The sequence below is a fragment of the Trachemys scripta genome, chromosome 2 (genome assembly GCF_013100865.1).
Source record: "Trachemys scripta elegans isolate TJP31775 chromosome 2, CAS_Tse_1.0, whole genome shotgun sequence".
In the NCBI taxonomy this organism is placed as follows: Eukaryota; Metazoa; Chordata; order Testudines; family Emydidae; genus Trachemys; species Trachemys scripta.
The window spans coordinates 254,292,720-254,315,506 of NC_048299.1; the positions used below are offsets into that span (position 1 = coordinate 254,292,720).

The window sequence follows — 22,787 nt, forward strand, 5'->3', positions numbered from 1 at the left end:
CCCAGGACATGGACTCAGCAGTGAGGCTGCACCCAACCCTGACACAGCACAAGGACCAGGTCTGTCCCAGAAACACCGCAGGGCCCTGCCCCTCCATGCCAGGTGCACGAGGTGTGGGCAGGCAGGCTCAGAAAGGCAGGATCCAAGTGTGAAGGGGCTTAGTGTGGGGGAATCCAGGTGTGGGTTGAGAGGGTTCTGTGTTGGGCAATCTGTGTGTGTGTGGCTCAGTGGGGGATTCAGGTGTGTGTGGGGGGAATCTGGATGTACAGGGGCTTGTTGCGGGGTTCTGAGTTAAATGGTAATGGGACTAAGCAGGAGGGCAGGTGAAGGTGGTTGGGGCTCAGTGTGGGGGGGATAGAGCTCAGAAGGGGGTCTGAGTTTGGGGGCAATCAGTGGGGAATCCAGATGCTGGGGTAGTGGGGCTCAGTGGGATGGGGATCCATATGCAGCTGGTTGGGGCTTGGTAGTGTGGGAATGCGGGTGGCTCATCNGCGGTTCCCATTGGCCCGCACATCCCTCAGCCCGCTCCACTCTCCGCAGCCCCCAATGGCCTGGAGCGGTGAACTGTGGCCAGTGGGAGCCGTGATCGGCCGAACCTGCAGACGTGGCAGGTAAACAAACTGGCCCGGCCTGCCAGGGTGCTTACCCTGGTGAGCCGCGTGCCAGAGGTTGCTGACCCCTGGTATATTGTATCAGCATATTTATAGTAGGTTTTCTCATATCCTAATTATCTTCATATCTGTTTCTATGCAATGACAGTGTAAATACAGAAGAACTAGTGCTAAAATAAAGTATCTGCTCTACTACAAAATGCCCACTTTCAAGTGATCACCTAACCTGATCTAATTTACTTAGAACATGCAACACAAATGTCTGACACTCTAATGAATTACAAACAAACCAACCACTTACCATCTTGTCTTAATGCAATGCAACCAAAGAATGAGGGTTGGTTTCCTTTGCCAACATTCTGCTATCAAAATCATGATTCAGCACACTGCAGAATCCCACCACCTTCCCACCATGAAGGAATACAAGGGAACAGATAATGGGGGCTCATTCTTAAAAGACTTAAAATTTCCCCTCATCTCATGGCATAATAGGATCTCCCAGTCCCTGTGGGTCATGTGCTCAGGTTTACCCCAGAAACTGGAACCATAAAGCCTCTTATCATGCTCAAAAGACACTGGACGGAAGTTAGGACCATATTGATGATCCCAATACCATTTTTTGGTGGGGGAGTGTTGAAGGATGGGGTGTTATTTCTATGCTTATTATCCCCTACTTCCAAGACACTGTGAGAAAAGTGGAAAAACAAAACAAACAAATAACCAAAAAGCCACCTTGCCAATATTGCCCAGAAGGAAAAGTTCCTTTCTGACCCCAAAAGGTGATTGGGTTAGACCCTCGACAAGCCTGGGAACCCAGCTCTGACAGATACAGCACTTATAAGGCGGAGGAGTGGGGCACCTTCCAGCAGCAAAAATGACTCTTGTGTACTTGGGGATTCATACTATGGGGAGTCGTGGTGAGGTCTTTCACTGGAGCCAATCATCTCCCTCATCCTCCTAAACTGGCCAATGCATGCCCCAGCAAAGTGGAGATTGTACTCTACTCTCCAAAGCCCAGGCTCAAGTAGAACCACTATGTGCACGCTGAGCAGGCAGGAAGACAAGCCTTAGTACCCCATTGCCTTCTTCCAGGGAGTGGCCACCTCCTCTCATCAAATCACCCCTCTCAATCCCTTGCTAAGATAAGAAGGGATATTTAAAGATGCCTTTTCCCAATCTACAACAACTCCCATCAAACCATATGTGATGTAATGAAGAATTTGTCTTCTTGTCACATTAAACAAATACATGTAATGAACCAGGATCCAGAGGTCCATCCTTGATAACCATTGTTTTGTTGTGACAGAGAATGGGTTCTCACAGTATTCCAGCAGCACAGAACAATATTGTTTTGTGGTGGTGATGGTGTGTTTCTGTGTGAAGAGCATGTTTCGTATTGTCTTTAAGTCTCAGTTATACAAGTTCTACTATTTTGATGGTTATAAGGACTGTGCTCACATGCAAACACACACACACACTCATTTTTTGAGATTCCATATATTGTAGAATAAATTGTGATGTTTTTATGCTCCTACATATTTGTTCTTACAATTGCGGATTATGTATATGCTACATTTAAAACCATATAAGCACTTTTGTGTTTAATTATTTTAATATTATACTTGATGAGTAATTGTCATAATTTTTACAACTTAATTTCTTCCTCGGTGATGATTCACTTAAACGATCTGCAAAATTTCATAGATTTCAAGGCTAGAAAGGATTATAATGATAATTTAATCTGACCCACATACCACAAGTCATAGCTCTTCACTCAATAATTCTTACATAGGACCAAATACTTGTGGATGAATTAGAAAATATCTTTTATATCCATATCTATATCTCCAAGCAATGGAGACTGTGCCACATCCCTTGGTTGTCTGTTCCACTGGTTAATTTGTGACTTGTTTTCCATTTAAATTTGTCTAGCTTCAACTTCCAGTTATTGGATCTTGTTTTGTCTTTTTCTAATACATTGAGTGCTATCCTCAGTTATCTTCTGCTTTTGTAAGTACTTATAGATCTTGATCAAGTCATCTCTTAATCTCCTCTTCAATAAAATAATAGTTTCACCTCTTTAAGTCTCTCAGTGTAAGCTGTGTTTTCTAGATACCAGTTCATTCTTTGAGCTCTCTAAACACACTCCTATTTTTCAACATCCAGTTTAAATTGTGGACACCAAAACTTGTCACAGTATTCTGCCTCACCAATATTGTAAGGAGAAGTAATTCCAGTTCCCTATCTCCACTTTTTATACATCCCAGAAATACATTAGCACTCCAATCCACAGCATTCCAATGCAAAGCCATGTTCAATTTGTTATATACCATCACCCAAAAATCTTTTTTAGGACTCATTGTTTTCCAGGATACAGTACCCCTCCACTCCCACCCCCAACCCCACAAGTGTGGCTTATGTTCTTTGTTTCTAGATATATGACTTGTTAAACAAATGTACAATTGTGTCTCACACACCAAACTCTCCAGATAGATCTGTAGAAATGACCTATCCACATTTTAATTTACTACTGCATTAACCTTTGTGTCACCTGCAAAATTAATCAGCAGTGATTTCATGTTTACTTCTACATTATCAGTAAAAATACTAAATAGCAATGGGTGGAGCACAAATACCTTTCAGACTTCACTACACCCATGCTTGCCCATTAAGAATTACATTGAGATCAATCAATTAGCCACTTGTTAATCCCTTTAATATATAATTTATTGAATGTATATAGTATTTTTTTATTCAGAATGTCATGTGATACTAAGTCAATCAGTTTGCAGATGACTAAATATATTATGTCAACACACATACATGTATCAAACTTCTAATTTAATCAAAGAATGACATAAAATTAATTTGACAAAATCTAAAGTCCATGAAACCATTTTTTCTGTCAAAAAGCATGTAAGTTATATTCACATCCCGTATGTCTTTATTGAGATTTAGATTAAATTCAACCCTTTAAACAAGAATGATGACCATGACCTCTAAATCTTATATACAAAACCAACATGTATATATGTATTTATGTATGTATATCCTTTTATAAAGTGTCACTTTATAACAGGCAAAAAATACTAAGCAAAACAAATAGTAAAGAAGATCTTGAATAGTTTACTATCCAACGGCAAGAGTGGGTATGGCACAACTAGCAATATATACAAAAAGTGCTTCTTTTTTACAAGGTGATAACCACATCTTGGGCTGAATATACATGGGGACCAAGGCTCTCCAGGTATTTTGGATTCAGAGTTTATTAGCCCAGGATACACTTACTGCAGCATTAAGAGAAGGCAGCCACAGGTTATTATTATGCTGACATTTTTAATAGAATATTATGAGTTAAAATGAAAGAATATAAACTTTAAAAGCATTTGGTGCATCCCCCTCACTCCTCCATCCTATCCTCCTTTTCTCCTTCTTTATTTCCCAGTCTCCCTCCTTCATATGCATCTTTCCAAATAAACCTTCTTTTTGGCAATGCTCTTTCTTTCAGATTAATGGTACACATTTTTATATTGTTTCAAAAACATATTTGGAAGGAGGAACTGGTATTCCATTGCAAGCAACCAATATAAACATTACGAAACTTACCGTGGGTACAACAGAGATAATGGAGATCAGAAAAGTTTAACCAATCAAACAAACAAACAAACAAAAAATAACCTTTCCCTTTTGAATATTATGCTGTATTTATTTATATTCTGGAGTTTTTCTTCATCACTCTACACATGTGAGAAGTTGAGGTAGTACCCTCTCAGAAGGAAAACAGCTGGAAAATTCTGAGTACAGAATCTAACCAGATCAGAAGAATTACAATAACCAATACCAAGTGTACAGTTATAAAGAAATGACCATGTAGTGATTGTGCAAGATCTTGCCTTCTGACTAATTAATATAGACTGTCAAACAATCAAAATACTGGATTTGCATACTGTAAAACTGCTCAGAAGATCAGTAATTATACATATCAGTCAACAGAACCAATTAGTGCACAGGGAATTGTGCACTTAGGAAAAATGTAAAGAACTCTATCTATAACTGTCAGAATTCCTGCACGAGGACTGGCTGAGACAATCCAGGTTAATCATAAAATATTGTAAAAATTATTGTTATAAATAAGTAGAAATGAGAAGATGCTTGTATTACTACTACTGTCATCAACAATGAGAATTTCTCAGATAATTCTCTTCTCTTCTGTTCAGGTTCTTATACCATCCTCATCATCATATCTGAACTCTTTCCAATACTTCATTAAGCAACATGACTAACATCTGCCACATGTGGCTTTTAATTGCTTTCATCTTTTCCCTGGGGAAAAGATGTGTTCAATGAAGTGTTTTGTTTTGGTGCATTTTTTTTTTAAATAAATTATATATACACTTTGACAGGTGTTTATATTAGACAAGATCGAAGAAGTATACTTTACACTTGGAGCAGAAGGTGATGAAGGTAGTGATTGTTCTTAATTAGCAGAGGATGTAGTACAAGTCACTAGTATAACAAAATAACAATATTAACAGCACTTAGCTTTAGTGCAAGAGCATTTCATTTTGCAATAGACATTCCGGCTTTCCACAAACACTGGCAACACTTTTTTGAGAGATGGTCTATAACTATATAGGCTTTTAGATGGAATATGATGCTAATGCTGCTGACTCTTCTCTTCCATGTGAAAAAACTTATTTTAAATGAATTTTGTGTATTTGATTAGATAATTACAGTATTTAGTTCCTTCACTGACTATTGTGGAAATGCACAACAGATTAGTGTGCTTTGGCTAGATTATTTCAGAAATGAATGTTCTCTTTTCAGATCTACATAATGGAATGTTTTTTTTGCTATATCAAATAATACATTTAAAAATATATTTAAAATTATTGGCAGTGTCTAAGTAAATATTCTGAATTAGTCCAATAATACAAGGTTATTATAATTACTGTAATAACAATATGCATAAAAAGTACTTAATCTTTGTCTCTTTTGCCTTTGGTTATGGACTCAAAATTTTGTGCAGGTGTTATGAAAATTTACCTGCATTTACTCCTCACAATGGTGTAATCAGAAAAGCATTCACACACGGGAAAACATAAGGGGAGTGCAAAATGAATTAGACTTGCCACTCCCAGCAACAAAGACTGCAGGTCTAGTCTTGTTTCCACTGACTTCAAAGGTATCAGTGATTGGCTCATTGTGTGCAACAGGTTGAACTTTACCCCTTCACAGCATACATGTATGTCTGAAAAATAACATCTTTCAACAAACTCTTTGAATTAATCTATTCTATGGGCATTACCTGTATATTCAAGATGAAACCCAGCAGCTGAAACACTAATATCAGACTGAAAGTTTAGGTATAAGTTGTTAGATGTGCTGTTGAGCAGTGGAGGAATTGTAGTTCCTGAAAAGAGAAAGTAAAAGATTATTCCATTATGACTATGCTTAAAAGATGAAATACAGAGTTATTCATAAGTAGCTATATGATATTCTTCCAGAAAAATGTAAATAAAAAAGGCACAGAAGTTCACCGCATGTACTGTATAACCAGCTTCAACTAGAGGGCATCACTGTGGGAGTGGTGTTGTATACCAGTTCCTCTTAGAGATTTGATAACATGCTCAATGTATCACAAGCTTGGAGGCGAGAGCTGTAGTTACTAGAGCCATACGGTCTAATCTGCAGGTCTCCCACTCACACCCTTTTATTAGGAAAAGGAGTATTATTTATTAGGAGTGGCATAAAAGAAAGGTGCAAATACTATAATCACTGTGATCTGAAATAGTTACAATTAAATATAACAAGAAATTCTTAACACATCTCCATTGTTAGTCATCTTATTACTTGTCAATATCAAAGCACACATGGGTATTGAGGAGGATTTTGGAGGACAGGGTAGTGGCCTTATAGAGTAGTTCCTGGATGACATTTAACAAATAAGGAAGGGGTGGAATGGAAGAAAGTGCAAAAAGGGTGTGGATGATCTAGAGAAGATAAAAGCTGTACTGTAAGAGATAATGGAGATTTTTTTTAAAGATAAATCAATGAATCAATGTGATACTCACACTCTTCTGCCAAGAAACACAGAGAGAAACACTTCTTTTGGTTCAGGACTTTTGTGCTCTTTCATTTTGTGCATTGTGACAGCTATTAAGAGTTTTCTTTTCATGAGAGGGTTGGCTGAAGGTTGGGGAAATGGTGGATATTAACTGGCAGTGCTTTATATTAAACTGTAAAGTATGGTTTTAATTTAATTTAAAGGAGAAGGCAGCCAGAGAATGGGATGGTTAACTATTTATTAAAATTTCTCTAAGTTTTGTGCCCTCACAAACCCCATTGCAGGACTGGGGACTAAATAAACAATAACATTAAAAAAAAATCAGAATACATTAGCCAAGAAATACAGGAGTGTGTTTTTGGAACCTAAGGCCATTATTTTTCTGTATGCATGAAACCACTTAATCATTACAGCAGCAGGAGATGACATCCATGGGAATGTTGCATGTAGTTTGAGGCCCTCTAAATTACACAAGTAATATTCTTTATAAAAATCTTTCAAGTTTTCAGCATTACAATTCAAGGCTCTGTTGGCTGGAACAAAGGCTATAACAAGTGTGAACTGTCACCTTCAGAAGAAACACAGAAAAGAACTACAAAAAGCTTTGTGTTTTCAATAAAGAGCTGCATCTATAATTTACTTAGTATACACTTTCTTAACTCACTCACCTGAATAACTTCCAAGCCTTGGAGCATTGTTGTCAGCACCATCGTAAAAGTCCAAAGAGTCCCAGTTGTGCTCTGTAGCAAAATTCACAACCTGCACCTACAAATGAAAAGGGAAGGCACAGAGTATGGTTTAATTTAGTTACAAGCTGTCATTTTGAATCATGCAAAAGTTGTGTAAAGCTATGCTCTTTATTGGTAGTAGAAAACCCCAGCTCCTGAAGCAAGCAAAAAATGTTTCTTATCTGATTTTTCAAATCTCTGATTCTGACTTATAAATGTTGTGACCATTAGGTAGGACAATATGTTGCCTCTGAAAGGAACCACAGAGCCTTGTGTCTAACTGAGGACAGGATATGGCTTGATGGATGATATTTGAAGATCACTGAGGGGGAAAATGGAACAAAAGGCCAGATTTATAAAGGTATTCAGGCACATAAAAATGTACATAAGAATGGCCCTACTGGGTCAGACCAAAGGTCCATCTAGCCAAGTATCCTGTCTTCCAACAATGGCCAGTGCCAGGTGCCCCAGAGGGAATGAACAGAACAGGTAATCATCACATGATCCATCCCCTATTGCTCATTCCCAGTTCTGGCAAACAGAGGCTAGGAACACCATTCCTGCCTATCCTGGCTAATAGCCACTGATGGACCTATCCTCCATGAATTTATCTAATTCTTTTTTGAATGGTTATGGTCTTCGCCTTCACAATATACTCTAGCAAGGAGTTCCACAGGTTGTTATGGTGTTGGCCTTCACAACATCCTCTGGCAAGGAGTTCCACAGATTGACTGTGTGTTGTGTGAAGAAATACTTCCTTTTATTTGTTTTAAACCTGCTGCCTAATAATTTCATTTGGTGACCCCTAGTTCTTTTGTTATGAGAAGTAGTAAACAACACTTCCTTATCTACTTTCTCTACACCAGTCATGATTTTATAGACCTCAATCAAATCTTCCCTTCCAAGCTGAAAAGTCCCCGTTTTATTAATCTCTCCTCATACAGAAGCCGTTCTATACCCCTAATATTTTTGTTGCCTTTTTCTGAACCTTTTCCAATTCCAATATATCTTTTTTTGAGATGGGGTGACCACATCTGCACACAGTATTCCAGATGTGGGTGTACCCATGGATTTATATAGAGGCAACATGGTATTTTCTGTCCTATTATCTATCACTTTCTTAATTATTCTGTTTCCTTTTTTTTTTTTTTTTTTTTGACTGCTGCTGCACATTAAGTGCATGTTTTCAGAGAACTAATCACAATAACTTCAAGATCTTCTTCTTGAGTGGAGTGGTAACAGCTAATTTACACCTTGTCATTTTGTATGTATAGTTGGGATTATGTTTTCCAATGTGCATTACTTTGCATTTATCAACATGAAATTTCATCTGCCATTTTGTTGCCCAGTCATCCAGTTTTGAGAGATCCTTTTGTAGCTCTTTGCAGTCTGCCTGAGTCTTAACTACCTTTGGTAATTTTAAATCATCTGCAAATTTTGCCACCTCACTGCTTACCTCTTTTTCCAGATCATTTACGAATATGTTGAAAAGGACTGGTCCCAGAACAGACCCCTGGAGGACACCACTATTTACCTCTCTTCATTCTGAAAACTGACCATTTATACCTGCCCTTTGTTTCCTATCTTTTAGCCAGTTACCAATCCATGACAGCACCTTCCCTCTTATCCCATGGCAGCTTACTTTGTGTAAGAGCCTGTGATGAGGGACCTTGTCAAAGGCTTTCTGAAAATCTAAGTACACTATATCCACTGGATCCCCTTGGTCCACATGTTTGTTGATCCTCTCAAAGAATTCTAATAGATTGGTGAGGCATAATTTATCAATTTGTTCCAAAACCTCCTCTAAAGATATCTCAGTCTTTTAAGGTGTACAACCCCTTGACCTGGTTGGAATTTTTTTTTTGAGAAAACATTATTTTTTTATATCAGACTTATCAAAACCTTTCAACAAACATTCACCAAAAGACAGGCAAGATCCCAACTCCCTGGTTTCCTGCCCACTCATCTACCAAGCTGCTGAGGAACCTGGGCTTCCAGGTTTGGCCAGTTCCAGGGCAGCCCTGCAATACAGATTACCCTGGGGCTGGAGACCCCAGCGCTTGTAGGCTACCTGCCACAGAACCAGAATGAAAGTTCTGAGATCCCCAGCTTGAGGCAGAGCCCTCAGCCCTCAGAAGCCCTCAGAGCCTATACAGCAGGGAGCCTGACAGCCCTGGAAACCCTAAAAGCCACAGTTAGAACTGGAACTCTCAGGGCTTCAAGACTCCCAGAGCTGATTATGACTCCCCAGGCTTCCCCAACATGGGGAGACCCACTGGGGTATCCCTACCTTCCTGAATTAGAACAAAAATGTTTTCAAAATGTTAGAATTTCCCATTGAATGGAAATTCCAAGTTTCACCCAGCTTTATGCAACACCCCCTTGTAGGCATTTAGCCCCTTCCTGACCATTGTCAGACACAAGGGGTAGCAAAACCTATTGGCTCCAGCTTACTTAATGGGAGAATTTATAAAACATCACCCCACTCCTGAATGGCAGGAAAAATTACAAGGGGGCAGTAGGGAAGCCTTCCATGGTTACACATGGTCATGCCTCCCTTGACTCTCATAGAGTCATAGGTAGGATATTAGACTAGATGGAGTACTGATCTGATCTGGTAATTCCTATATTCTTCTACCAAGTACAGACAGATTTTTTTTTCTAGTCAAGTAGTTGGAGATCCAATAATTAGCTTTTACACTAGTGACACTATTATTATGCATACAATAGTTTATTCCTTTTTTAAAATCTTAAAAAGAGAATTGCCTCTTTAATTATAAACTTGCTTTTTAACTTTCTCTTGTACATATTAAACATGTTACTTTTACATCTAATTTGTGTTCTTTGCTCTTGAATTATAGGACACAATAAGTAGGCTCATGTTTGGTTTTTTCTATATTATTCATTAATTTAGGGGTTCTCAAACTTCATTGCTCTGCGATTCCCTTCTGACGACAAAAATTAGTACATGAGCCCAGGGCAGGGGACTGAAGCCTGAGCCCTGTCACCCCAGGCGGGAAGGCCAAAGGCAAAGCCCCACCGCCCTGGGTGGGAGGCCTGTAACCTGAACCCCATCACCCAGGTTACAGGCATAAGAATTTTTCATTAATTTCAATAGGCTTTGGCTCAGGCTCATATTGTAGTAAGTTTATAACTATATATTTATTTCCCCCCAACAGACAGAATTTTTAAGGCAAATCTGCATAACCCACTTGAGAATGTAATCCAGACATTTTTTTATTCATGACAAGGAAATTTAATTACACAATTTCAATGTCTACAGTCTGCAACAAATCATTTTGCCTTACTGAAATAATATATTGCCAATCATAAATGTTCCAGCAACGGGTTCTTTTGGGAAAAGGGTGTAGATATATCTTTTCAAATTCCTCCACCGCCCATATTTAAAAAGAATTGTGTAACTAATTCCATTGTGACAGTTGTTAATTGCTTAGTAAAATGTTTATGAATCAATTATCTTTTCATACTGTCATCTCTGCAAAGATCAGCTTCAAACCTATGATGATAACAAGAAAATTATATATATTCTTACTTGAATTCCAGCTCCCTCTGGCACTGTGATCTTCCACACACAATTCAGATTGTTGTCATAAGGCTCAGGGTAACCAGGAGACAAAATGGTTCCTTTGCGCTTAGTTAAAATTCCACCACAAGGTACTGGAATGAAATTCATGGAGCAAAAAAAGAAGTTTGACGCATCACTGCTTTAGAACTGAGAAAAGATGTAATAAAAGCTAACACATTGATCAGTATACTAGAGATGCAAACTCTTGTAAAGTGATACTATATTTTGAAATTCATGTTGGCCTCAGGAAAATTATAATTCCTTATACTTCAAATTCTATTTTTAAATTAATTGAAAAGAATAAAAGAAAATTTAAAACAGGGTAGCTATCTACCAGACAAAATCATGTTAATATCCCTCAGACATGGTCATTTGAATTTTAACAAGGTGAAATCGGTTTGAATGTATCCTTCTAATCTTATAAAAATAAAATAAATATTGATACTCATTAATAATGAACTTTAAATAGTTATATGTGATCTAAATATATAAGGGGAAAGAACTTGGTATAAAAACGAGGTTTTGATCAATGCTACAATTTTGTTGCCTCAGTAACTAATTTAATTCTAATACTGGAGGTCTTCTATTCCAACTCCCAAGCTATCACGTTTGCTTATGTGAGTAATCTCATTGAAGTCCATGAAGTTAGTAAAGAACTTATGATAGTAAAGAAACTCATGTGTTTGCAAGATAGCATACATAATACCCAGTCCCAAAGATAAATAAAATAATAAAATAAGTAAGTCACAGGAATTCAATAGTGCAAACTGTTGGTTCTTGATGCTCAGCATGAATGAAAACATTGCTCAGGTAACTTGATGCTCTAACAAGAGCAAATAAAAGAATGTTACAGCTTAATCTAGATACAGGTATTCTGCTGGCTTTTTAATAGCTTGAAGAAAAGATTGACGAGATGTTTTATCTTTACCATTAGAAGCCAATACATTATTCCTGTGTAACATTTTCAACTCCTTGAGCTGATTTCATTAGATACAAATACGAGGATTTAGAGAAAATGTAGAAGAACACAATTTATCTCAGTAATGAATACATTAGCTATATTTTGTACTGCACATAATTGATAGAATCTGTTGGACACTACATTGATAAACTAAAGGTCAGTGTCACTTAAACTGTTTAAATAATTACTGGTAAAAGCAGGAGCAGACAGAATGATTGATGTCTGATATCTGTAAGGAAACACTGAAGCATTCACTAGAGAGTTAAGGCAATTTAATATGGTCATGTCTAGCACTTCAATTATTAAACCGATTTAGTTCAATGCAATTTTCAACTCATACATATTTTATGACCTTTACTGGCACTCTGATATGTGCACATGAAGAGTCATTGATACTTTTGGCCTGTAACTCTTTCTCATTTCAAGTTGCTTAACATCAGACAGTGTTCTCTTTCACATATATAAATGGTGCATTAATACAGCAATAGAATATTGCAACTAGTGACCAAAAACAACACTGTTGCTAATTGAATTTATTCTATATGAAAATCAAAGTAAATAGCTTTTTTTTTTTAGATTATGTATCTACAATGCTGAATTGGGTCCAGTGAGTCAGATCCTCAGTTAGTGAAAATGTGCATAGGTCTATGGATGTCAATGGTTTTATACTGTTTTATACCAGTTGAGAATCTGTCTAGAGTTAGACCAAATGTCCCTGTAACTCTGTCTAGAGTTAGACCAAATGTACCAAATGTACTTTTTAACCTGGAAAAAAATGCATTCTTTCTGACCTACTACAGAACATTGGTGTAACTATTTCTAAGTCCTTAATAAAGTAGTTCTTCTGGCAACAGCATACAATATCTTGTCAGAGTTCCCAAGTGTGAGAGCATTTTAGTCTTGCAGGAGGTCAGGACAACTTCTGAATCTTGATTAATGAGTAGTCATGGACTGACATTGATGTAAGTCTAAAAGAAGCTGATATATAATTTATAGCTGCAGGATATGTACTGTCATGTAGCTACTGAAATGTCAAAGCAAGGTTGGGCTAGAAAGTGAAGATGAAAAGTGAAGGATTCATGACCTCATTTAGGCTAAGTTAATATTGTGTTAACATATTACTTTGCTGAATGAGAGCCCTTCTGACATACTCTCTATGTTCAGGGTATTCGGTGGGTAAAGTATGAGTCCAAGCCAGAAAATCAGAACAAAAATAAGCAGTAAGAAGGTAGAGGATGGAAGAAAAGGAGTGGATTCAGATTTAAGATAACATTCTTCATTGTAGGCAATAATTAGACCGATACAAAAATGTAGCCTTTACTCACCAACACATGTAGGGAGGGAATCGTTCCACTGTGCCAAAGCATTCGGTACTGAATCACATCTAATTGCTATTGATCCATAGAGGATGTATCCTGGATTACACTCAAAAAGAACCAATGAACCAACTGCAAATTCATTTCCAATCCTTTTTCCAAATCTTGGTTCAGGCACAGAGCTGCACTGTGTTGCACTTGTTCTAGGAACAGCTGCATACATGAAAACCATTGTGGATTCTTAATTTTATATTTGGTAGAGAAACAGAGATTTTCAAATGCAGATGTCTAAAATTACTTGAAAAACATTCAGTCGTGTTGTCAGTTAAGAAGATTTGCATAATCCCCAAATGAATCTTCAAAAATAAGGATTCCATGCATCTACATCTAAATGCAATTACTATAAATATTGCAGATTAGTATAAATATTGATATTCTTTGCAGGTTTAAAACCACATTATAGTATCTATTCTGAGACCTTCCTAAAATGGTACTGAAATTGTATACTTTGTTATGAAATATTCAGTTAACATACAGTTTCAAAACAGTATTGATTTGTTCGTTAGATGTTTGCATTTAGTGACTACAGGTTTAAAATTGTGAGTTCTGCTGGTCAGGATGGGATTCAAATTATCTGAAAGAATGAACTAGAGGACATATAATCATTTCAGTGTCTGATCCTTAAAAAGATTAATAATGTAAATCAACTGAAGCCCCTTAATAATAGCAAGTTTACTGATTCAGCTTATGGTAATACTATTACCATTTCTGTTACTCATATTTAAATAGAAGGATAAATCAGTTTGAGCAACCGGCTGAACTGAAAATTAGTCAGATTAACAAAAATTGGTTTCATAACTGATTTTTCAAATCTGGAAGCCTTTCTTATGCTTCTCAAATATCTGATTTTATTTTTTAAGAATATTTAAAATCATGTATAATTGAGGATGTCAATAGCAAATAAAAGGATTTTTTTAATACAAAAATGGAGAGAAATTATACATCTACAGCAGTTTAATATTTTCCACTACATTCCAGGCCTGCTCATCCCTAGTGATTTCTCTGTTTAATCAAATACATTTGTCAAAATAAAACTTAAAATATTAGTATAATTCATTTATAAAAAAAAATATGGAGGGATTAATGCACACAATTAATTGAAGCATTGTTCCAAACTATTGTGTTACTTACCTTGATATACAAAGTGAAAACCTTTAGCTGTTACTGGACCCACTGAAGTAAATCTAATTGTGATTTGATTACCTGAGCTCAGTGGAAGGGATTCGCCTACTCAAACAAAACAAACAGTGAATTATCATAAACAATTTTCAGTAACTAAGCCTCAACAACCACAAAATATACTCTGCATGAATTTAATTTATGAGACATATACTATAAACTTTACTATTAGTCTAACCTTGTTTGTCTTTCATTCCTGTAAGATTTAGAGCCTGATTCTCATCTCACATTAATGGTATTCCTTCTGATTTAAAATCAAGTCTCTAAGTCTTTAAAACCCTTCTGACATGCACATAATCTACTCAAATTATAATTTGCTATATGTTCTCTACTATCACTTATAAGTATTTTAATATCACATTTTATATAGTACATTGAAAAACAAACAACAATTTTGACAGAAAATACAAAATGAATAAACCAAAAAAAGTAACTGGGCTAGTTAAATATTACCAGAAAAATCCAAGAAAACTGCAGATTAAATTTAGTCTTCATTCTTTTTATCATCCCAAACTGTTTTGAATCACTACTGATTGATTGTTTCTTTTCAAAATGTTCATATTATATTTTCAATGCAATTTGTTTCTAAGAAAAGATGACAGTAGTTTCATCTTTTGCTACATTACCAGTCTAAATCACTTTTTAGTAAATAATTGATGCATGACAGTTCTATTAAAGAATACCTGAATGGGATCCTGAGAGGGAGGATAATAAAGATGATTGCTGTGTTGGGCCATCATACACCTCGACCACATCATGGAGCGATGTCTGGAAAAATACAAACTGGCCAAACACCACTGGTCAACAGGAATGAGAAAAAGCAAGAGAAATTGATTACAAAAAAACAAAACAAAACAGAGAAACAGAAAGAGAGGGACCAGAACATATGTTAATGCCATTTTTTTTTTATTGAAGAGGACCAGCACTTATTGGTTAATTTTTCTGACCAATGTCATAACAAAATTAAACATATTTCAAAATGTCTAATCCTGTATAGTTAAAAAAGCATATCTAGCGATATCACAAATTCATTTTTATAAACATTTTAATCATAAGAAAGAAAAATCATAATTATTCTGCAGCTGTTTAATGCAATATCCTTCTTGTTACACTATAATTTTTTGCAACTCCTTCCTGGGTTGTTGTTGTTTTTTGTTTTTCTCTTAATCTTATAGGCCTTTAGGAAGTTTCATTTATTTTGGTATGCTTTATTTTTCTTCAGAACTTCACCTTAAAATCTAGTCCATCTTTTCACTTTGTAGTGTAGAATGGAGAAGCAACAACATTCAAAGAAATCAACACTTGCTGGTGTCTACATTCTAAAGCACAAAATATTGTTATTAATCATTAATATTTAATAATAATAATAATAATAAAAATAAAAATAATGTGTCAGGGGATTATTTAATTCCTTAATTTAAAAGAGGGTCTCTCTGCACCAATGAGTACCTCTACACTAGAACTGGAAAGTGTAAATTTGAATTCAAGAGACATACCCATGCTAGCTATGACTGAGCTATTACACTAAAAAAATGAAGTGTAGCTATGATGGCGTGAGCTGCAAGAGGGGCTACCCACCCCGTGTACAGACCTATGATCTTGGATAGGATCATATTTTGAGTGGCAAACTACTCCCACTGCTAGTATTGTTAGTGTGCTAGATATAACAGAGCTGGAGTGAGTATGTCTCCTCAAGCTGCAATGAACTCCTCTAGCTCTAGTGTAGACATGCAGTGTTTAGAAGCCCCTGCAGGACACAGGACACGTCTACACTGCATACTCCTTATGGCACAGTGTAGAGTACAGATATTGCATGCCACCCTAGCACAGGTATAAATAGCAGTGTAGCCAGTGAGGCCTGGTTTGGGTGAGTAAACACACACTAGAACCCTTAGAGTATGTGCACGCCCAGGCAGTGCTTCCCCCATCTACACTGCAATTTTTATCAGTGTAGTGTCCTGCTGCCTCCCCATTGCTGCAACAAAAGGCTCCAGCAGTGGGGAAAGGCTCTTGCGGCTGGGTGGCAGCAGGGAAAGACTGTCAACTCCCTGCTGCTGGATCATTTTCCCAGTGCAGAGAGCTGCTTTTCACTGTGGTGTGTCGCTACACTTACCCTACATGCTGCTGCCAATGGTATGCAGTGTACAGCCATAGAAATCATGTTGACTGTTGCACTAAAAATACACTGATGGGAAATGAAATGATTTGTTGGTCTTAGTCTGGCCCTAGATACAGACACAAAACTGACAACCTGACTAACCACTTGTTGACCAACCTTAAGAGAAAGACTATAGCATAGGATTTTCACTCAGAGGCCAGCAGGCCGAATGGGCAGGTTATGACTCAACGCTCCTTCCACCCTATAGTGGGTTTCACTCAGAGGCCAGAAGGTTCAGTGGGCAGACTGTGGTCCACCAATTCCCTGATGCTCCAGAGTTCTCCCAGATGGGTGGACCTGGGGAAGCAGGGGGATTGGGCCCTTCCTTGCTCCTGGGTGTCGGCCCAGGGCTCAAAGAGGAAAGGCACGAAGTGTCTCAGTCACTTGGCCAGCCTCCCCTGGGCTGCTTCCTCTCTCCTCACACTCTCTTTGGTTTGGGATGTTCCAGCAGGAGTTGCCAATCAGTCCCAGCAGCGCAGATAGTTCACTGAGAATTCCCCTGCTATCAGTTATTTCCCCTCAACAGAGATTGGGGGATGGAAAAAGACATGCCCCTACCCTCCAGCTGGTCTTACCCACAGTCCACACCCTCTTCTGTGAATGGCTTTGTCCCCAAAAGCTGCAAACTGGCTTCCTCCCTTCAGATAGCCTCTCCTTCACTCTGCCCCCTGCTTGACTGTCAGAGTACCCTTTTGAGCAGCTCCTCCTTTTGGAGCATACTCTGCAACTGCTGAGGGGCAGGGCTGACCTGATCCAGTACCATTCCTTCACTCTCTTAGTCTCTGTGTAGGGTCTGTAAACACCATCACAAAGACCAAAGAGCTAACGAATATGGAGTTCAAATTACCCTTTCATTCCTACAGGTAATTCAATCTTGCACACAAGCAAAAATGCAGAGGAACATAGGTAGGAATGTGTGGGGCAGCTAACACTACCACTGCTTATGTTATTCATGTACCATGAATAAACAGTTTCAGTGCTAAAGGTTTTTAAATTTAAACCTTCAAAAGAACTAAAGGCACTTAAAAATGATCATACACTGTAACAGAATCTCAATTATAGCAATTTGGAGTTTCTAAAATTCAAGAAAAAGAACACAGACTTAAGGTTCAAAATATGGAAAAAAAGGCCTGGGGAGAGGATGAAAGGCAGATACAAAACTTCAGTCTGCTAAAAAATTGAACTAGTGTACAGTGGTTTAAAAATTCTCTTTTATCATTTATCAGTAGGTAAAATAATACTAGTCTGAGCAGATTTTCTCTCTATAAGGGTCAGAGAATATAACTTGCCTATTAGTAAAAGAAGAGTTGTTAGCTGTCCCTACTGTATGCTATTTTTGTATTTGTACAGAAGCTAGCAAAGATGATAGAGCTAATGGCTTCTGTTATGTAACTCACTAACTTTGGTACTTTTTCTCCGATCTTAGTTTTTGTAGTAGATCAAGAGTCACATTCTGCTATGATTGAAGTACAAAATTCCCCATGACTTCCATGGCAATTCCACATATGGAGTGATGACAGGATTTTGCCTTAAATGCACAGATTCTATAAGCATTCTCTGACAGCAGTGAACATACATATGATTGCTACTGACAGAACAACAGTTGGGAAATTGTCAACAATAGAATGCATGAATTGCTCTCATATAAATCTGTTTTAAGTAACTATTGTAAAATATTTACAACAGTTACTATACTGTATATTGCAAAAAGAACAGGAGTACTTGTGGCACCTTAGAGACTAATACTGTATATTGAGATCAATTCAAAAACAGGTGATATTCCATTTCAACACATGATAAGTATTTCAGGAATCTTGTTGCCTTTAGCTTTGCCTTAAGCATCTGCATGCCTCAGAGGATAATACCAAAATTTCAAAGAAAATCCTTATCAAACCATAGCATCTGTGGTAGTTGCTGTTTACAAAAAATGAAATTAATTAATACAAATTAAATCTTATATAAACAGATTTCAGATGGAAAGTATCACAGAGGCATCAAAAAGTGAGGTTCTACAAAACCTACTGACAGAATGACAGTATAATAAAATACAAGGGCAGGCTCAAACAGGGGAACTGGAACAATTTGTATAGTGGGGAGCCATTGAATCAAACTGTAAACCCTGTATATGATGGAAATCACTGCAAAGCAGGGGGTGCGGCACCGTGCACCCGCAGTTCCAGCCCCTGTGGGCTCAAATGATGACACTGACACATCAAATACTGAAATAGCTGAGCAGGCAGCAACTGTATTACAAGAAGGGAAGAAGTTCTGGCAGCAGAAAAAAGAGGGAGTTCTTGGTATCTCACTGTAGCTATTCTACTTTTCTTTTACGCTGGTACCCCTATACTGGGCACTGCCAATCCAGCTGACTTCAAGGCTTTGTTACCAATGCCAGTCAGGCTCTTCCTCTCATTTGGAGACATGGAATTCCACTAGTGGGAAGTAAATGTTAAGCTGATGTCTATTCCTCAGCAGAAAACATGTCTCACTTCTCCCACGTCTCTGTAGGATTGAAAAGCCATACCAACTTCTCTGAACAACCACCAGTACAGCAGTGTGAGCTTTGCTTCCAGGACTACCCATAAGATGTGACAAGACATCAGCTTTATTGAAGAACAAGAAATCCCCTGATCAGCTAGACAATAGGATGCCTGCAGCCAATAGCCTCAGATCTAACCTCAGAAAGGGAGGAGCCATTGCTCAAATGCCAGCATGTTGTGAGGCCCAGACAGGGGGAGGAAAGAATTTGAGTCACTCTTGAAGTTCCCAGCAGAGCTGCAGCTTATTAACCCTAATGGCTAATTATATAATATGTTAAAGTGAATTTCAGTTGTTTTTTTTTTGCAAAAAATACACACAACATTCAAAGGCTGTGGTATAAAATATACCCTCTGGAAATATGTATTTCAACACGATAAAAATATTGCATTGAGTATCCAATATATCTGTATAAGTAAAATATTTTTTAAAAAAATATTAATTACTGAAACAAAAATAAAGTTCAAATCTTTCATTTAGAAAGGTCAGATTGAGGTAATTTTCATGTCGTCGTGATTGTAATTCTCTGAAAAGTAGGAATTATGCAACAATGTAATCTTGTCCATTGTTATAGTACAAAATTGAAGCTCAGTACATTATTTTTTCAGAGCTATTATGTCAACTAACACAGAAGACATAGGTTCAAAATTTTGAAACCTGAGTGTCAGTGAAGTCAGGCTTTAGAATTTATATTTATTTTGACCTGAGTCTTCATTGGCATTTGTGGCAATACCAAAGAAAAACTAATATATCCAGCTACAATGTGATGTGTCTATGTTTATGGATTCAGGCACCTACCTTTAGGCGCTCAGGTTTTTAAATTGTGGCTTAAATCATTCTATCACATATTAGTAGGCCAGCATTAGAAGGATTTTATATATATATATCTCATTTCATTTACTGTCAATATGGATCATATTAATATTTCTCTATTCTAACCTTTTTTCCCCCCCATGAAAGATTATGAAAGGTACAAGACTTATCTAAAGTGCTGCATACCTTTGGTGGATTTCCCTTAGAAATAATCACGTATTTCACCTTAGAATTTTTGGGGGCAGATTTCCCATGACTGCACTACCACTCCTATGCAGCTCCACTGGTACTAACAGTGATGGAAGCAAATTATAGAAAAAGGCATCACTATTCACCATTATTTTAACTCTGTTTCATCTAGGCTTGCCCTGAGCAAGACTGGACAACATACTGGTAAAAATGCCAGTGCCTATTATAGTAACACTCCCACTCTTGCTACACCTAGTCTCCAAATAAAGAGAGTTTTCACAAAAGAGGCTGGTGTTTAACACCGTGCCATTCTCAATCATCAGCATATCAATGATTCGTTCATCATGCACAGGGAGTAAAGAGGCAAAAGAACTAAGATTAAGTCACAGATTTAAGAGGAACAGGGAACATTTTTAGATAATGGCTGAGGTAGAGAATTATACAGAGGAAATGTATTGTGTTTTACCAAGACCTAAAGGAAATATTAAAAATTACCTCAAAAATAATCCTTATGGGATTTTTATTTATTTCCACTCACGATGCAGCATGTGTGTGTCTGTCTGTGTGTGTGTGTCTGTGTGTGTCTGTGTGTGTTTAAAACTGTTATATGCTATTTTAAATATGTCTTTTTCATTTAAGATTCAATTTATCTAGTAAATTTATATCCACAAAAGATGATTTCAATCTGGATTAAAGTTGGGGGGTGAGGGTGGGGGATTGCACTAAATTTCCCAGTGCTTGGTGAGCCGCAAGGCGTTCTCGTGCTTTCATTATTTGATTTGTTGTTAGTCTCTCTCTCCCAAGTGTAACAGTGAAGTAAAAATGGCAAAATGAATTCAATGAAACCCATTTTATTTAAGGTCCCCATCTTTCCATGAGTTTAACAACTGAGGGTTAAAGCACTTAATTTGGGAATTTATACAATAATTACCCCATTGTCTAATCTATAGCCTCAAAGACAGGAGTTCCTTTCAAATGTAGCAGGTTCTTTTTTTGTTTGAGATGGACTCTGCATATTCTCATTCTTGGCCCCATATCCCAAAAGGGGGAATACGCAGAGGATACTCAAAGAAGAACAACAGTTACTATACTGGTATGTAACCATTTTCTTCTCCTTCTAGTGACTGTGCACATATTCATTCCATCATAGGTGATTCCCCAGTAGTTTATTGATGGTGGTAGGACTTTGGAGTCTAGTGAAAAATGAACTAGATGACAAATTTTCCAAAATATGCATAATCTTTGCAGGTTTCGATGATGGCATAGTGCTTTGTGAATAATGCACTGAAGACCATGTAGCTGCTCTATGTATTTCTGACACAGGTACATTACTTAGGAATGCTAGCAATGAAATCTGTGCTCTGGATGAATGAATGTTATCCTACATAGACATTTTAAATTGCATTTTCATTGCAAGTTTGAATACATGTCATAATCCCATTAGAGATCTGCTGAGCTGTAACTGGTTATCCTTTAACTTTTTCAGCAAGGGCCACAAAAAGCCTGGGTGAAGATATAAAACATTTAGTTCTCTCAATATAGAAAGACAAAGCCCTTCAAACTTCCATGTAGTTTCTGCTCATCTTTGTGAGAGTGAGGCTGGAGAAAAAATACAGGCAGATGTATTGTTTGATTTAGATAAAAATCAGAAACTATTTCGGTGATGTCTTAACGATATCTTGTCCTTATGAAATACGATGTAAGGAAGATCAACCACCCAGGCTTGGAATTTTGATACTCTCCTAGCAGATTTTATTGCCACTAAGGCAGCAGTCTTGTAAGACAAAGAGGCCAAGGAGCAGGTCGCATGTAGCTCAAATCCATCAAACAGGATAGCACTACATTGATATCCAAAGGGGAAACCAGATCATTGATCGGAGGGTAATTTCTGATAGTACCTTTCATAAATCTGCCCATATTCGGGTTAGAGAACACCAGGTAACCTTGAATAGGAGGATGCATATCAGATATAGAGGCCAAGTGCACCTTGAAAGAACTTATTGTACGGCTGAATTTGAGATGGAGAAAATATTGCAGGATGTCCTAAATGTGATGCCCAAACCAAAAACCTTCTTCACTTGGTAAGGTAGGTACTTTTTGTAGAATACTTTCTCTTAGATAATAAAATAGTTAGGGTTTTATGGGAGCAGGATTTCAATTGTGTTCAACCATTGATAAGCCGTATTGTCAAATGCAGTGTGTGAGGATTGGGATGAATGATTTGTCTCTGGGTTTGAATGAGGGGATCCTCTACTAGAGGAAGGATTATTGGAGGCTGTCTGGAGAGTTCCTGAATTTCCACATACCAATACTGCCTTGGCAAATCCAGAGCAAGGAGGAGGAGCACTTTAGGTTGAAGAAGTGTCAGACTCATAAGCACCTCAGTCCTGAGGCATCTGTTCAAGAATATGCTCTCTCAGATGAAGTTCTCTATTTTTTTGTTTGGCAGATAGAGCACTTAGCCTGGGAGGGTCCTTCTCCCAGACAAAACATACAATTTTAATGTCTATCATTAGCAGACTGAGCCACTTGACAAGTGGTGCACTGCTGGAATCCAGGGGATTTCTGCATATCCAATGCA

The 22,787-nt window shown here is 37.5% G+C and overlaps 1 protein-coding gene across 1 annotated transcript in view; it reads right to left on the reverse strand.

Annotated features, from left to right (window-relative positions):
- CSMD3 (CUB and Sushi multiple domains 3) overlaps positions 1 to 22,787 on the reverse strand; it is a 1,107,808-nt gene that overhangs the window by 145,776 nt on the left and 939,245 nt on the right. The window contains exons 33-38 of the mRNA XM_034759587.1: positions 15,192 to 15,305; positions 14,461 to 14,556; positions 13,279 to 13,482; positions 10,960 to 11,084; positions 7,347 to 7,443; positions 5,915 to 6,024 (exon numbers count right to left, since the gene is read on the reverse strand). Coding sequence (XP_034615478.1) covers positions 5,915 to 6,024; positions 7,347 to 7,443; positions 10,960 to 11,084; positions 13,279 to 13,482; positions 14,461 to 14,556; positions 15,192 to 15,305 — 746 coding nt within the window. The remainder of the gene's footprint in view (positions 1 to 5,914; positions 6,025 to 7,346; positions 7,444 to 10,959; positions 11,085 to 13,278; positions 13,483 to 14,460; positions 14,557 to 15,191; positions 15,306 to 22,787) is intronic.